Raw genomic sequence first — 15,676 nt, forward strand, 5'->3', positions numbered from 1 at the left:
ACACAATCCAGTCTTGTAGATCAGGTCCTGCCTTACTAACACAACTGCCACCCATCCTCCCTCATTAACAACATAGAGGCAGGTTTACAACATACAGGAAAATCACACAGTACCAGGTATCATTGCCTAGCCAAATTGATACACACATTTTTTGGGGGACATGATTCAAACCATGACAAGTTGATTCTGACTCATGGCAACTCCATGTATGTCAGAGTAGAACTGTGTTCCATATGGTTTTCAATGGCTGAATTTTTGGAAGTAGATCACCAGGTCTTTCTTCCAAGTCTCTTCCAAGACTCAAACCTCTAACCTTTCGCTTAGCAACTGAGAGCATTAACTGTTCACACCCCCCAGGGATAATACTTAATGTATGTTTTCTCTACTGATAGAGTTTTTAAACATATTTTAAAAGGGGAGTTCTATTCACAATTAGGAGGGAAAATCCAGCACCCCTTGCTTAAAATAGAAGGTCTATGTTAACTACACATACACGGAAACAAGGCAATGGCCCTCCATTCTGGTCAGGAGGATCTCTGTGCGTGGTTTGCTCTTGTGCGTTACAAAGAAAGAGAAGCAAGTGCTAGAGAAGTGTAAAAGATGTATTAGCACCTCCCCAGGGTTTTCTCTGTGATAAAGATTGAAAGAGAGTTAAGTGAAGAATGACTTCCTCCATAGGTGTGTGTTATGATTTGCCCTTGGGTCTGGATAGAGATGGGGCTGGCATTTTAGGAAATGCCATAGTCTCCCCCTACCCCAGGCTTAGCTGACCCAGTTCTGTCCCTGGTTTGTACCCTCTTCAGGTCAATCACGTCCGCACACGGGACTTTGACTGCTGCCTGACGGTGCCACTCCTGGCTGAGGCGGGGGACATCCTGGAGCTGGTGGTCAGCCGAGACCCGTTGGCCCAGGCCAGCAGGCCCCCGTGCACACCGGGCCCCCGCAGCCCCCGCAGCCCCCGCATGCTGTGAAGTGAGCTCATGGTCCGACACCCATGGAGGGAATCCTGGCTCCCAGCCAAACCTGTAGCCCAGCTGGAGAAGTGGCCACCTGTTCGTGCATCTGTCTGCTGGGCAGGCTCTGAGCCGGGGATGGGACTGTGTCTGTTCTCTGGTGCCACGGGGACTGGGTGCCAGGCAGGGGGCTCTCTGCTGCAGCTGGAGTGACATCTGGATCTTTTGTCAAGCCGGGTCTCCAAGATGCCGGGGAGGAGGGGTTGAGGATAGGCTTCTCAGCCAGAAGTCCCCACTGGACCTCCTTGGAAGGGTCACAGGCAGGGGGACCACCCAGCTAAGTGTAGGGAGTGTCTTCTCCCAGCCGAAACCATGGAGCTAGAATGAGCTTCCAGGGAGGGTGACTTCCCTCCAGGAAGGGGGGAGTTCCTTGTCCCAGGAGCTGAGCAATTGGGAGCTGGTGTAATCACGGACCCCCTAGTGCAATCATGGACATCCTGGGGATGCATCCACATGGACTCAGCCCCATGCATATCAGCACACCACGCAGGTGGTGAGTTTCCTGACAAGGGGCGCATTCAAGGTGAGGGTGGGAGGCCACATCATACGGAGCATGTGCCACCAGGAAGGATGCTGCTCTGAGTAGGAGCTCAGCCCTTCCCAGGCTCCAGAATGCTGGTGTTTAGGAATTGCATCTCCGCTTACGAGACTCTGAGCTGGAATATCTGTGATCCCAGGAAGCACTGGTCCTTGGTCTCAGAAAGTCGGTGATTCTGTCGTTCCAGCTTCTCTGGTCTGGAGCTCCTGTGATTTGAGACTGTGTTTCTGGGCTCCTTGGGCAGCTCAGGTTCTGGCTTCTGGCTCTCAGCCTCTCCTGTGTCTTTTTTAGGGCCCAGGGTCACTGACCCATCTGCACACACATGCCTCTCAGCCCAAGCCTCAATGCAGGAGGGGATAATTTTGGGACCAAGAGGTTCCACTCACCTGCCATTTCAATGAAGATTGGAAACCATGGAACTATGATACATATATGATACCTGTGATCACACAGTGCTTCTCCGATACCCACATCAGTGATCAGGGGGAGCGAGGGGGAGAGGCACAGAGATGAAGAAAAAGAGAGACGGGCTAGAAAAGATGGAACATGCTCTCCTGCCCAATGGCAACGGTGCCCAAGGTGGTCATTAAACCAGCTGCTATCCACTTGGCCCCAACTCATGGTGACCCCCATGTGTGTCAGAGTAGAACTGTGCTCCATAGGGTTTTCCATGGCTGATTTTTCAGAAGTAGATCACCAGGCCTTTCTTCCAAGGCATCTCTGTGTGATCTTAGGCAAGGGGCCCAGCCTTTCTGTGCCCCTGTCAAGTAGCAGGGCTGGACAGGACACTCAGGGGCCTCCAGGTGAGGAACGATGCATCCTGACTCCGACCAATGCCCCCCATCCCTCCTCAAACTCCAGGTCTCAGCCATCCTCCCAGACATATGCAGCCAGGCCTGTGATGGGTTTCCTCGCTGCTGCCAGGCCTTCTCATATGCAATATTTCTCTGGCTTCTTAGGGGAATTGTTCACCCCAGACTTGACCTTCCCCGACTCCCCTCCCTGGTGAACCTCCTGCCTGCCTATGCATTTTGGGTACAACCCCTGTGACATGCCCCCAGCCCCGTAAAGCTGTATTTTTCTCTAGCTGAATTAGAGCATATTCCTTGTAAAGTATTTTTCTATGTGGGGTTTTCTTAGGGCTTTTGGGAAGCACAACATGGCAAGTGGCTGCATTACAAAGGTCATTAGGGGCCTGTCTGGGGGCGTGGAAATCTTGCCCACCCAGGTTGCAGTGACTTGGGAGTGGGGTAGAGGCTATTAGAATGATTTTCTAAAAAAATAAAATTATTTAAATTGCACCTGGAGCAGGTGTCTATTTTTTCTTTTTACCATAAGTTGGCAAGAGTTAGCTTCTGCTTGGAGCACAGGCAGGATCTTGCGACATCTCACCTGCTTTTGATTGATTCATTCATGCACTCATTCCATTTACTCAAAAACTCTGCTGTGTCCTAAGCATCATTCTAGCCCCTGGGAATACAACATGAACAAGACAGATGAGGTCCTGTCTGCATGGTCTTATATTCTAGTGGAAGACAGACAAGGATAGTGACTTGGGGAAGGAGGTGGGCTTTAGCACAGGGGGTCAGGAGGGCTTCTCTGAAGGGGTAACATTGTATGATGAGACCTGAAAGACAGGAGCTGGCCCTGTGAAGACCTAGAGGAAGAGGGAATAGCAAATCCAAAGGCCCTGAGGTGGGAATGAGCTTGGAGGGTTTGAGGAAGAGAACGGAGGCCTAGAAGGTCTCAGGGGCCCAATCATGAGGCTTGGTAGGGAGTATGGCTTCTATTCTAAGTGCAGGGGAAGCCACCGAAGCAGGTGAGTGATGGTCTGCAGTAGGAAACTCTTTAGCCTGGGTGGGGAAGAAAGGGACTGGGAGAAGAGAGCCTGGGGCCTTGGCTGCTGCCTCCATCCCCACAGGCATCCAAGGCCGGGTCAGCTGAGTGGTTCTCAGGCCTCACCTGGGGACTCACAGCCCTGTGTGGGTGGAAGAGCGTCTTCTCACCAGCTGTGCAGGAAGGGAGTAAGCACCCATTCTGGGAGGGGTGTAACCAGAGGCTGGACAACTTACGTGGCGACTAAAAAATAAAAATAAAAACCAATTGCCAGCAGCATCGACTCCTACTCATGGCAACCCCATGTGTGTCAGCAGAGAACTGTGCTCCACAGGGTTTTCAGTAGCTGGTCTTTCGGAAGTAGATCATCAGGCCTTTCTTCCAAGGCACCTCTGGATGAACTAGAGCCAACAACCTTTTGGTTAGGAGCCGAGTGCATTAGCTGTTTGCACCACCTGGGGACTCCATAGTGTGTGCTTATTTGGCTAGGGCAGGGGAGCGAGGTGCCAACGCCTCAGTGTTGTGCATGGGGCATTGCTGCTCTTCCTAGTGCTGGGAGGGTGAGGGCTCAGGGGCACTTCCGGAACAGGGAGAGAGGTGTGGGCCAGGCTGGATAGACTGAGAGTGGGAGAGATCAGGACACAGCAGCCTGCTCTTTTGCATGAACTCGCTGGATCCTCCCAGTAGCCTCAGAAGTAGGATCTGTCATCATTGCCACGTTACAGATGAAGAAACCAGGTACAAGGAACTTGCCTGTTATGGATTGAATTGTGTCCCCTGAGTCATGCTGAAATCTCAGAATCTCACTATTCTGTCCTCAACTATGAAAATATAAGAAATTCCCACTTTTCTCTGTTCAGTTCTGACACCAGCTGCCCATGCAGCACTTCTCTTACCCTAGCCACTCGGAGCTAGCCCAGACCTCACAAGTTAAAAGGACACTGCCCCTCAGACTGCCAAACAGGCAGACACCAAGAGCAAGGGTGGGAACCCACACAACACCCTCACTTCTGACTTGCTGGCTACGAATTTGGGATTTCCCACTACCCCTTCAGGATACTAGCTACAAGCTCAGGAACCGCCTCTGGGCTCCCTCACTTTTGACCTGCCGGTTCCCGCTACTCCATTGGGGTCGATAATTCACTGGAACAACTCACAGAACTCACAGAAAGTGCTTTGCTTAAAGTTACAGCTTTTTTATAGCAAAAAAGGGATACAAATGAAGAGACCCATACCTAGGACAAGGTCTGCGAGGGTTACCAGCAGGAAGCTTCCATGTTCCAAGGGGCACACTACTCTCCCATGTATTTCAATGTCTTTTACCAACCAGGAAGCCCATGGAGCAACCGTATCCAAAGCTTTTATTGGCTTCATTACCTCAGTCAAACTTGATTGGGTCAGCCCTCCCCAGCCCTGAGGTCCGATGATATCAGGCCATGTGGTGGTCTTTCTGGTCAGGCCAGCCCCTAACCATTAGCACAAACCACCCCCCCCACCCCGACCCCGTGGGGTCTAGAGGTTTAGATAACAAAGGCATCTCAACTACTCAGGAAATTCCAAGGGTTTAGAGCTATCATTCAGTTTTGCTGAAGATCATTTTACCATTAGACTGTGTGGATCATAACAAATTATGGATAACATTGTAAAGAATGGAAATTCCAGAACACTTAATTGTGCTCACGAGGAACCTGTACATAGATCAAGAGGCAGTTGTTCGGACAGAACAGGGGGATACTGCATGGTTTAAAGTCAGGAAAGGTGTGTGTCAGGGTTGCATCCTTTCACCATACTTATTCAATCTGTATGCCGAGCAAATAATCCAAGAAGCTGGACCATATGAAGAAGAATGTGGCATCAGGATTGGAGGAAGACTCACTAACAACCTGCAATATGCAGATGACACAACCTTGCTTGCTGAAAGTGGACCTGAAGCACTTACTGATGAAGATCAACGATCACAGCCTCCAGTATGGATTATATCTCACACAAAGAAAACAAAAATTCTCACAACTGGACCAATCAGCAACATCATGATAAATGGAGAAAATACTGAAGTTGTCAAGCATTTCATTTTCCTTGGATCCACAGTCAACACTCATGGAAGCAGCAGTAAAGAAATCAAACGACTCATTGCATTGGGCAAATCTGCTGCAAAAGACCTCTTAAAAGTGTTAAAAGGCAAAGATGTCACTTTAAGGACAAAGGTGCGCCTGACCCAAGCCATGGTGTTTTCAATCGTCTTATATGCATGTGAAAACTGGACAATGAATAAGGAAGACCAAAGAAGAATTGATGAATTTGAATTATGGTGTTGGTGAAGAATATTGAATATACCATGGACTTCCAGAAGACATGGACTGTCTTAGAAGAAGTGCAGCCAGAATGCTCATTAGAAGCAAGGATGGGGAGATTTCATCTCACATACTTTGGACATGTTATCAGGAGGCACCAGTCCCTGGAGGACATCATGCTTGGTAAAGTAGAGGGTCAGTGAAAAAGAGGAAGACCCTCAACAAGATGGACTGACACAGTGGCTGCAACAATGGGCTCAAGCATAACGAGGATTGTGAGGCTGGCACAGGACCGGCCAGTGTTCCATTCTGCTGTACATAGGGTTTCTATGAGTTGGAACCAACTCGACGGCACCTAACAAGAGTTACCACTCAGAAACCAAGGACAAAGGCCAAATTATTTGAAGTAAAGTAATAGGAGTCCCTGGGTGGCACAAATGGTTAAGTGCTCCACCACTAGCCAAAAGGTTGGCAGTTCAGGTTCCCCCCCACCCCCCGCCGAGGCACCTCTCCCACATCCCTTCCTGGACCTCCAGGGCTTCTGTCCCTGCCTCCAGATGGGTAACCCTGGGCTGAAAAGAGGGAAGGAAGTCTCCTCACTCGAGCTTCTAAATGCTCTACGATGTCATCTCTAATCATCCCACAGTTTATTCCAGATGGGGAAACTCAGGCTCAGGTGATGTGTGTGTCATCTCTCAGCTCACAGAGCTGGGCTTGAATCAGTAGCCCTAGAACCTGCTGGAACAGACCCAGGTGTCTGAGGACCTGGATGCAAGTCAGGGTATTTACCGCATTGCTGTGTGACCTTGAACAAACTACTTCCTCTCTATGAGCCTTGGAAATAATACTCACCTTCAAGAGTATTCTGGGGTGGGATTCAAAGTCCTTTACAAACTGTAAAGCACCCGCCAAACGTGAAGAAAACAGTCTCACAAAACCAGAATCCACACGTGTCGGATTTTAAAAACGAAATGTTTATTTTCATGTTATAAGGTGATTACAAACTCCTCTAAAAAAAGCAAAGATGAATTTAAAATATCAATATACATATTTATCTAAAAAGCAAAAGAGAAAAAAAAACCCTGCAAAATACAGAGATTCATATCATAAAACATTTATACACAAAAGCTTGTATACTGCAAGAATGAATTTACACACCAAGGATCTTGTTCAAATACAAAGCTTCCTCTTCAGGAGATCTCCCGTTGGTTGATTTTGTTTAAAAAAGTTTAAAATATCTTAAAAATATTTTGAGGTTTAAAAACAAAACAAGTCCTGATGAGCCAGACATATTTCTGGAAGGAGGCAAGACCCACGTTCTCAGCTTTCCCTTGTGCTAAATACAGAGTCACAGTTGCTAGGAATTGGAAAATTAACTGGGTTAAAAAAAAAAAAAAATGGAGCCAACATGTCCACCTGAAGCCAAATATACATAACAAGATGCTCCATCCCGCAGGGAACATGTCCAATCGGTATGTAGTGACATCCACGCGAGAACAGTGAAAATAGCTTCCTATTGAAACAAGATGCATTCCGGGATCAGGCACTGGGGGAGAGGGAAAGAGGATGAGAGAAAGGGATGCTGTCCCCGGGCCTCTGGGTCGCCCACGCCCCTCTCCAAGTTTTGAAATCTGGGTTTTGCTTTTGTTTTGGGGTTTTGCATTGTTGGATTTTTGCACCAAGTGTTCTTTACAGCATCTGCATGGGCAGCAAGCCCTGGACCACCTGGGCTTGGGTCTGAGGGCTGGATAGGATCTCCAGGCACCTGAAGAGGGTCTCTCTTGGGTCCTTCTCAGGCTCACTGTCTGAGTCTTGTGGGGCAGGGAGGTGAGTCTGGCTTCAGCCCTGGCTGCCCAGAGCATTTCCCCATTCCACAAGGGCAGTGTTGGCAGATGCTGGCTGTGGTACAAGAGTGCCCTGGGGACATGTTCTCCCGTTGTGCTTCACCATGTCTTCTGGAGTGTGCTGGGGATGTAGGGGGAGAACCAAGGACCAGGGGATAGAGAGGAACTGCCCATCACACAAAGGATAGTGAGAGGGAAAATTAACCAAGACTGAGGCTGGGTATTTCCCATATGGCCCCAGGGTGAGTGTGGAGCCGAGGGGCCTTCATTTAAACATTGGCTAAGGAGTGTACTTCTTGCACACCAACTCACTTCCTTGGGCCTCAGTTTCCTTGTGTGCAATTCCTATCTCACAGAGGAACGTCAGGAAGAAGGAGGGTTGGTGTAAGACCAGGGTAGATGAGGCTTAGGGCGCCTGCCTCCCTGGGCCACAGCTTGGGGTCCAGCCAGCTAAGGATGGTTGAAGGGGGTGGGGTGTTGCTCACCTCACCCCTCAACACTGGGGGCTGGTGTTTCCTCTTCCGTGAAGGCTCATCCATGGCTGTCAGGGAGGGCACTGAGGAATGCCACAGATTTAGTCCAGGTCACACCTTCACACTCAGTGCCCCAGATCAGAAGAGCCGGAAGTTGTAGTTGACAAAGTCCAGTTCAGGTCCCAGCTTTCTGTGCAAAAGTCCTTTCCCTTCTCTGGGCCTCAGTTTCCCCATTTTTCAAGGGTGTTGGATTAGGGGCCTTGAGGTCTCTCCATCACTGGCCATCCCCGACCGCAGTGACTAACTCAGCTGATCTGCCTGGGGGGATTTATCCTAGGATCCTTTCCCATTTCTGCATCTTGAAGAAATTCTTTTGACTCCGTCCTCCCTCCCTTCCAGATCTGGCCATTCTCCAGAGACAGGTGGACTAGAGTCATGAGCTCTAGTGAAAAGTTTCATTTATATGGAGACATAAAAGTTGAGCATTGTTACACATTGTACTCATAGAGCCAAGTTCTGGAGGTTCGCAAGAGCCAAGGGTTGGGGAAGAGGGATTGTATTGGAGACAGGTGCCCCAGGAGGGGGTTAAGGACCGGGCTTGGGAAGAGTGGCAACCTCCTTCCAGGCAGAGCCTGGTGGCTTGGAGACTTGGTCTGCATGTGTCTTTGGTCTAGAATTTGGTCTGGGAAACTTATAAGAAGACGCCTTCCTCAGGCGATTTCCAGAATGTTGCAATTTGCCTACCAACCCAAAATACTGCAGCCTCTCACCTAGGGTGCAAATCCCCGGTGGGAGGTGGGGGGAGATGTTGCGGACTGAAATGACCATAAATGCCCAGGTAGCCACAGCTCGCCAAGCCCTGCTACTCACCCACATGTCACCTGTCCCCAATCATGACAGTGGTTAGTTTACTAAAGTTCCATAAGACAAAAGAAAATAGGTCACATTGCTACTCAAATTAGGACAACACAGTAAAATAAAACCAGACATGGCGGCAAACATAAATACACAGAAAAACAGGAACACGTTAGAATTGTTCACGCTTTGGAATAAGATTGGATGCCGTTTGGCAGAGTATATAGCTTTGGAAACAGCAAATGTGTATACTTGCCAAAGACGAGGTTTGGCATTGCCTCTGCCCTTGGGAGAGGGACACCAAGGCTCCTCTACTTCCTGCATCTGGTGGATTCCGGGGTCCAGAGAGCTCCTGCTCGGAAAACCTGAGACAGACTTCACTCTCCACACCCCTCCAGGCAGTCGCTGCCTTTGGACTTGACAATGTTTCTGCTTAGTCTAGACTCTGAACTTGCAAGCGACTGTTTAAATGGCACGGTTTATATCCAAATGGGGGCAAGTTGAGAGTGGTGTCTGTAGGTGTGATTTTAAAGGTGTCGTACCTTCTTTCCTGGTTCAAGAAGGAAGTCCACTCTGCATAAGGCTGTTGGTCAAGCCAGTTCTGGGGTGCCAGCCCCCTGGACAAGTCCAACCTCCTCGATAACTCTCCCCTACCCATCTCCTCAGTCCCCACATAGAGTATGTCTGACACCATCTATTGAAGGGTTTTGAAATGGAGAGTTTTATTATATCCCAGGGCTGCACCGAGGGCTGCACTTGGCCCTGAACTGGGAGGAGGAGGGGAAGGAGGAGAGCACTTCCTGCTTTGAAGAGCACTTGATCTGAATCCAAGATCCAACCTCAAAAGACGTTCTTGGCATTCCTTGCTAGGAGCTAGGGCAGCCCCGGGAATGTGTCTTTAACAAAAGCTGGTCAGGGGTTTCCCAGCCTCTGGGAGGTGAGGTCAGAATTGAGGGTGGGGAGATGAGGAAGGAAAAGCACCCCTAGCCACAGCAACACATCCAAACGCGGGCCCCATGCCCTTTGGTCCACATGCCCTCCTGCCTCACCCCGTCCCTAACTACATACACATCAAGTTTACCACAGGCAGCTCCCAGAGGAGCAACCTGAATCTACCATGTTCCCTATCCAGTGCAACAGATACACCCAAGGAAACCCAGGAAGGACCGCGCCCTGGCCTTGCCTCCTCTGAGTCTAGTATGGAGCCTCACAACGGCTCCCAAACCCAAGCTCATTCTCACTGGCTCTCTCAGATCTCTCGCTTCTCCCTCTTAGATAAATGGTGCTGACAGTCCTACACACAATCCTCTCTCAAATTCAAAGTAGAAGGTGGGATTTGGCTCCTGGTGCAATGGTTTCCACTGCTCTCAGAATCAGGCTCTTGAAGAAGGCCTCATCTTTCTTGGAGGGATTGGTTCGGTATTTTGGCATCTCTTTGGGGCTCAGGACCAGTTTAATAAGGTGTCACCTTATGACCCTACTTTCCTTCAGCCCCTTTGGATTTGGCCTGCTGGTGGGGCCCTCTCCCCTGCTGTTTTCTTCCACCTGAACCAGGCTTTGGAAGGTACTACACCTTTGAAGTAGGTCTGCTGCCTCAGGGAAATTCCACCCTGGGTGTTTGGGGCAGAACATTCTGCCAGCTACACAAGCACCGAAGAATTGCTTTTGAAATTAGATCTATTGCTGGCAAGAAGATCAATTCAAGCGGTCAAGTGTACAACAATCTCTAAGTGTATATATAGTTAGATGTAAAAAAAAAAAAAATACAGAGAAAAATTTAACAAGTTCCCATAAAATACATCTAATTCGGTACGAAAGCTCTGTCGCTCCCCAGATATCTGCCCGGGGTGGCGGGGGTTCTTTTTGTACAAAATATCCCCAGATCAAAACAAAACACATACGCACAACACACACACACACACACACACACACACAGACACACACACACACGATAACATTTTCTGTGACAATTAAAAAAAAAAAAATCCTAGTGCAAATGTAAAGCTCTGTAAACCTGGTCCTATGAGAATCTAATGTTAGTAAACAGCAGGAAAGCGGCCTGTCGACCCGAGAGCTCACATCATTGTCTCCACAATGATGTGGGTCGGCTTCATGAGAACGCCATTGACAGTGGAGGACGAGTTGTAGGGGAGGGCCCCTTCGTGCTCCACAGCCCAGCGGTTGGGTTCCCTCGGGGTCAGCAGGTACTTGAATCGCTGCAAAAGGAAGGGAGGAAAAATCAGAGGCCTGGTTCCCTCATCACCTTGTCACCTCGTCATCTACCTCCTCTGGTCCTGCTCCTGTGCTGTGTGGCCTTCATCCAACTGCTCTCTCTAGCCAAAACCAAACCTATCGCCGTCGAGTCAATTCCGACTCATAGTGACCCGACAGGCCCCTCCCTTTTTCATCCTCTTGGGAAATGAAGGGGCTGAACTACAGTGCCTTCTAGGCTTGAATCAGGGCAGAATTCCTGGCCAGCCTCTGCTTACATGTCTGGGGGCCTCAACCTCCATGCTGTGGCTTCTTTCTCCTATGGAGCTGAAATATGCCTCCCTGCCAGTCCCTTCCCTTGATTTCTCTGACTTGCAAAGCAGCCAAGTTTCAGCAATTTGTCTGTCTGTCCTACTTTGGTGGTTTGTGTGTTGCTATGATGCTGGAAGCTATGCCACCGGTATTTCAAATACCAGCAGGGTCACCCATGGTGGACAGGTTTCAGAGAGCTTCTAGACTAAGACAGACCAGGAAGAAAGACCTGGCAATCTACTTCCAAAAATTAGCCAATGAAAACCCTATGGATCACAATAGAACATTGCCCGATACAGTGCTGGAAGATGGGCTCCTTAGGTTGGAAGGCACTCCAAATACGCAGTGGCCACAACAATGGACTTGAGCATACCAATGTTCATGAAGATAGAGCAGGTCCAAGCAGAATTGCGTTCTGCTGTACAGAGGGGCCACCGTAAATCAGAGCCAACTTGATGGCAACTAACAACAGGCTGCATAACTGTCTTAAGCCTCCCATGACTTTCACCTTCCCCAAGGACAAACTCAACTCCTCTCACCCTCCCACAAGCTACTTTTCTTGCCTTATCCCAGAGAGGGCTCCTGACTCTGCAGGCATTCCACTCTTCTCCTTATGCTTCGTCTTAAAAGAGCAGGGACCATATAATCTTGAAACCTTAAATCAAAAATATCCCCTGAAAGTCTTCTCAAAACTAAACAATAGTCTGGCTAAACTAGTGAAATATGTCTGCCTTGAGCATTATGTTCTTTTAAGAACTATCTATATGGAATCAAGGAGCCCTGGTGGCACAGTGGTTAAGTGCTCAGCTGCTAACCAAAGGGTTGGCAGTTCGAACCCACCAGCAGCTCTGCGGGAAAAAGATGTGGCAGTCTGCTTCCATAAAGATTTACAGCCTTGGGAACCCTACAGAGTAGTTCTACCCTGTCCTATAGGGTTGCTATTAGTTGGCATCAACTCAATAGCAATGCATTTGGTTTTGGATAAGGGATCAAAGTGACAAGAGCAACTTGAAAGATTAGATAGGACCTTGGGGGCAGTGAGTTTATGTTAATGGGGGAGGAACAACTCGGAAAAGGAGGGTGAGAATGTTTGTACAACTCAAAGAATGTAATTGGTGTCACTGAATTGTACATGTAGAAACGGTTGAATTGGTGTATGTCTTGCTGTGTATATTCTCAGCAACAACAAAATAAATTTAAAAAAAAAGTTAAAGACAAAAGTAAAAAACAAAAACAAAAAAAAACCACATGGGGATCACTGCTTGTGCTTCCCGCAGAGAGGAGCCAGAGGGTGGGCTGGATTCAAATTCTCAGACCACTTCCGGGCAGGGTAATTTCTGTGCCCTGAGTTGGCTACCTGATCATGGAATCAATGTGGAAAAGGAGCTCGCCCCAAGGACACCCAGAAAATCAATGGTAGAACAGCTACTTGAACCCAGGGCTCCTGCTTCCCAGTTCACCTCTGGCCAAGTGTCCATCCAGAGACTTAAATAGGCCAGCAGCTGCAAACAAGTAGCCCTCTAGGCATTTTACCTTCTATCTAGGTGTACTAGTTTCTTTTATAATCAGGTGCTTATTAAAAGCTATAATAATATTTCACTTAAAAATCCAGATTTCTATCTTTTCTTGAAAAACTCCAAGACCTGGCAACCTCGGGTCCACACTCCCTCCTGGCCAGGACTGAGAAGCATCACTGCCTGTTGCTGATGGAGGGCGCCTTCTCCTGTCCACTGCCAGCAGCCAGGGGGCTTCCTGGTCCCTGAAGGGATCAGATTGGAGAGCCCAGGTGAAGGGGCCAGGGGGAAACGCCAGCAGGAAGTGGCCAGCTTCTGCTCCTCTTTCCCCACTCTCCCCAGTCTCAACATCTATAAAATGGGTGTGAATGCGGAGGTACAGCCAGGAGGCAGTACCCCAGGGTTGGGTGGGGGGGCACGTAGGCTCCACTTGGACGGGAGGCTCAGGTGCCACAGTCATCCCAGGACAGAGAGAGCTGGGCTGGCCAGGGTCATGGCTGGGAGGTACCTGGAGACACCTTGGCAACCTGTGTAGGTGGGAGCCCCTGAGGAACACGGGCAAAGACAGGGGGCTCTGCTGGCTTTACAGGGGTTTGGTTAACGGTCAGGTCAGACTTCTAGATATGGAAAGGGTGTGAGTCGAGGGTAGACTGGGATTCCTCACCTGTGCCCTCCCCCTTCCCCCATGCCAAGCCCACGCTGATCAGACCTCTAAACTTCGGTTGTGCCAATACTGTGTGGTGCAATAGATCCTTTTATATGGCCTTTCTTGCCATGGCCTTATAACTCCCACCAAATGATTGGGTGGGACTATGCAAATAAGGGGCTTGTGGCCCACCAAGGGGATTGGATATCTTGTCAATAATGCAAATAAGGGGCATGGCACCTTTGTAAGGGTTGGACCATGCAAATAAGTTACATGGAACCCTAACAAGGGAACTGGTCAGTTTTGCCATCCCTCTAGGCTTAAAATGAGCCATCCCAGAGGTGGAAAGGGGGGACCTCACTACCACCAAGAAGAAGAGATGGGAGTGGAGCACGTCCTTTGGACATTTGGTCCCTGTGCTGAGTACCTCCGAGACCCAGAAGAGAGAGATAGCTGTGACACTGGAGATGGAGCAAGACGTAGAAAAGGAGAGGCAGAGAATCGGCAGCAGCAGAACCAGGAGACTGGTGTGAGATGGCATGGTGGGCTTCCCAGCCCACAGAATGAGGTGGTTATAATCGGTGTGCTGATCCACAGAGCAAGAGAGCTGAGAATCTTTGGGCAGGAGGCTTCCTGGCAGAGTGGGGTGCCTCTGGGCACTTGGCGGAATAGCTAGGCGTGCCGACCCATGGAGGGAGAGACCTGAGCACCTTTGGGCCGAGGCTTTTTGGCAGAATGGGTGCTCTCGGGCACTTACTGGCAGAGCTAAAAAGCTTTGTAAAACTTGTCCGAGCAGGGCAAGGACCGAGGGGCAGAGGGACTAAAGGGTTGAGAGGCCAAGGGCCAGAGAGAGGCCTGTCTGCGGGCACAGCTAAGAAGAAGGTAAGAAGAAGTTCTGATCGAAGAATTTTATCCTGAGTCATTCCTGATCCTGAATTGTAACTGTTACTTCCCTAATAAACCCCATAACTGTTAGTACGGTCCGTGAGTTCTGTGTGGCCATTGCAACAAATTACTGAACCCAGCAGAGGCGTAGAGGGTGCCATGGGAGGGACGGCTGGTGTCAGAACTGGTGAAAAGTTTGGAGGGTGGAGGTATGTTTGACCTCCACCTCATAGGAATCAGCTTTGGGCTGATGTGGATAATGGTTCTCTCTCCTTCCCCTTGTGAAGTCAGACGAGGAGGTCTGATGCCGCTGCCACACCATTTTTATAGTTAGCGCCATTTTTTTTACATATTGTAAAAATTTAAGTTAGCGGGTGCCCCACTTCCTCGACCCAATATTTGAAATATGTCATTGCTATGGGCACTGACAAATCAGAACAGACATCTAGACACCCACCTGCTATGCCCAAATTAACCCTTTAGTTTCTGGGTGAAGACATACTGGAAGCTCCCAGGAAGGGGCTGGGTTGGCATGGAATATTTAGGGGAGAAGCTGGGGTGCTCAAAGCAGTAGCTATTACCCCCTGACTTTAACAACTGATAGCTCATTCAGTGTCTGACTGAATATTGGGGTCTTGCTGAAAGAAAAAAAGAAGACAATGGGGGTCTAGCGCTCCAGGAACACCCGGGGGCTGACTGGCTCAGATACACCCACACCCCAGCTTCATAGTTTCCTCCCTGCCACTCCCCAACTTCCTCAGTCTCCGGAAGGCTGGTCCCTGTGGGCTCAGTCTCCCCTTTCCCCTACCAGGCCTGGCTGTCCCAACCCCACCTTCAGGCCATCCCCTTGTGATAAGGAAACGTGCCCCGGCCTGAGGAGGAGCCAGGCCCAGGACATCCTGGCTCCAGATTTTTAAAAAGAGAATAACAATAAAACAGCTCAGAACAAAACAGGGACATCTTGGAGCCTGCCCAAGCCCAAAGGTTAAGGGCGATTCTGAGAAAAAGATTTCTTGGAAAGAGCCCTGGCTTTGCCAGGGCCTGGAGTCTCCAGTATTGTTAGAGCAGTTTCTCAGGAAAGCTGGGGGAGGGGTGGAGGGCTGCAGGAGCTGAGATTTGGGGTACAACATGGGCTGGCCCAGGGGCCTGGGCATAGCGAGGTTTGCCCTGGGCAGAGGTAGCTTCCCAAGGTCTGGCTGCAGAGCCGGCAGCAGATCCTGGGGCAGGACACTGGCATGTGCTGGGCTTACCCTAAACT

General features: G+C 49.5%; 2 protein-coding genes across 14 annotated transcripts in view; one reads left to right on the plus strand and one right to left on the minus strand.

Moving 5' to 3' along the window:
* The window catches only part of GRIP2 (glutamate receptor interacting protein 2), a 60,824-nt gene extending 59,853 nt beyond the window's left edge, over nt 1-971 (plus strand). The window contains exon 30 of the mRNA XM_012558255.1: nt 804-971. Coding sequence (XP_012413709.1) covers nt 804-971 — 168 coding nt within the window. The remainder of the gene's footprint in view (nt 1-803) is intronic.
* Nucleotides 972-6,858: 5,887 nt separating this feature from the next.
* The window catches only part of SLC6A6 (solute carrier family 6 member 6), a 97,606-nt gene continuing 88,788 nt past the window's right edge, over nt 6,859-15,676 (minus strand). For 11 of the 13 annotated variants that reach the window (XM_023742227.1, XM_023742300.1, XM_023742249.1 and 8 more), the window contains one exon: nt 6,859-11,066. In XM_023742227.1, the coding sequence (XP_023597995.1) occupies nt 10,926-11,066 (141 nt within the window). In that variant the 3' untranslated portion in view covers nt 6,859-10,925. The remainder of the gene's footprint in view (nt 11,067-15,676) is intronic. The other 2 variants (XR_002825845.1, XR_002825840.1) reach the window with 2 other exon arrangements.

The sequence above is a fragment of the Trichechus manatus genome, unplaced genomic scaffold, assembly GCF_000243295.1.
Source record: "Trichechus manatus latirostris isolate Lorelei unplaced genomic scaffold, TriManLat1.0 scaffold00001, whole genome shotgun sequence".
NCBI lineage: Eukaryota > Metazoa > Chordata > Mammalia > Sirenia > Trichechidae > Trichechus > Trichechus manatus.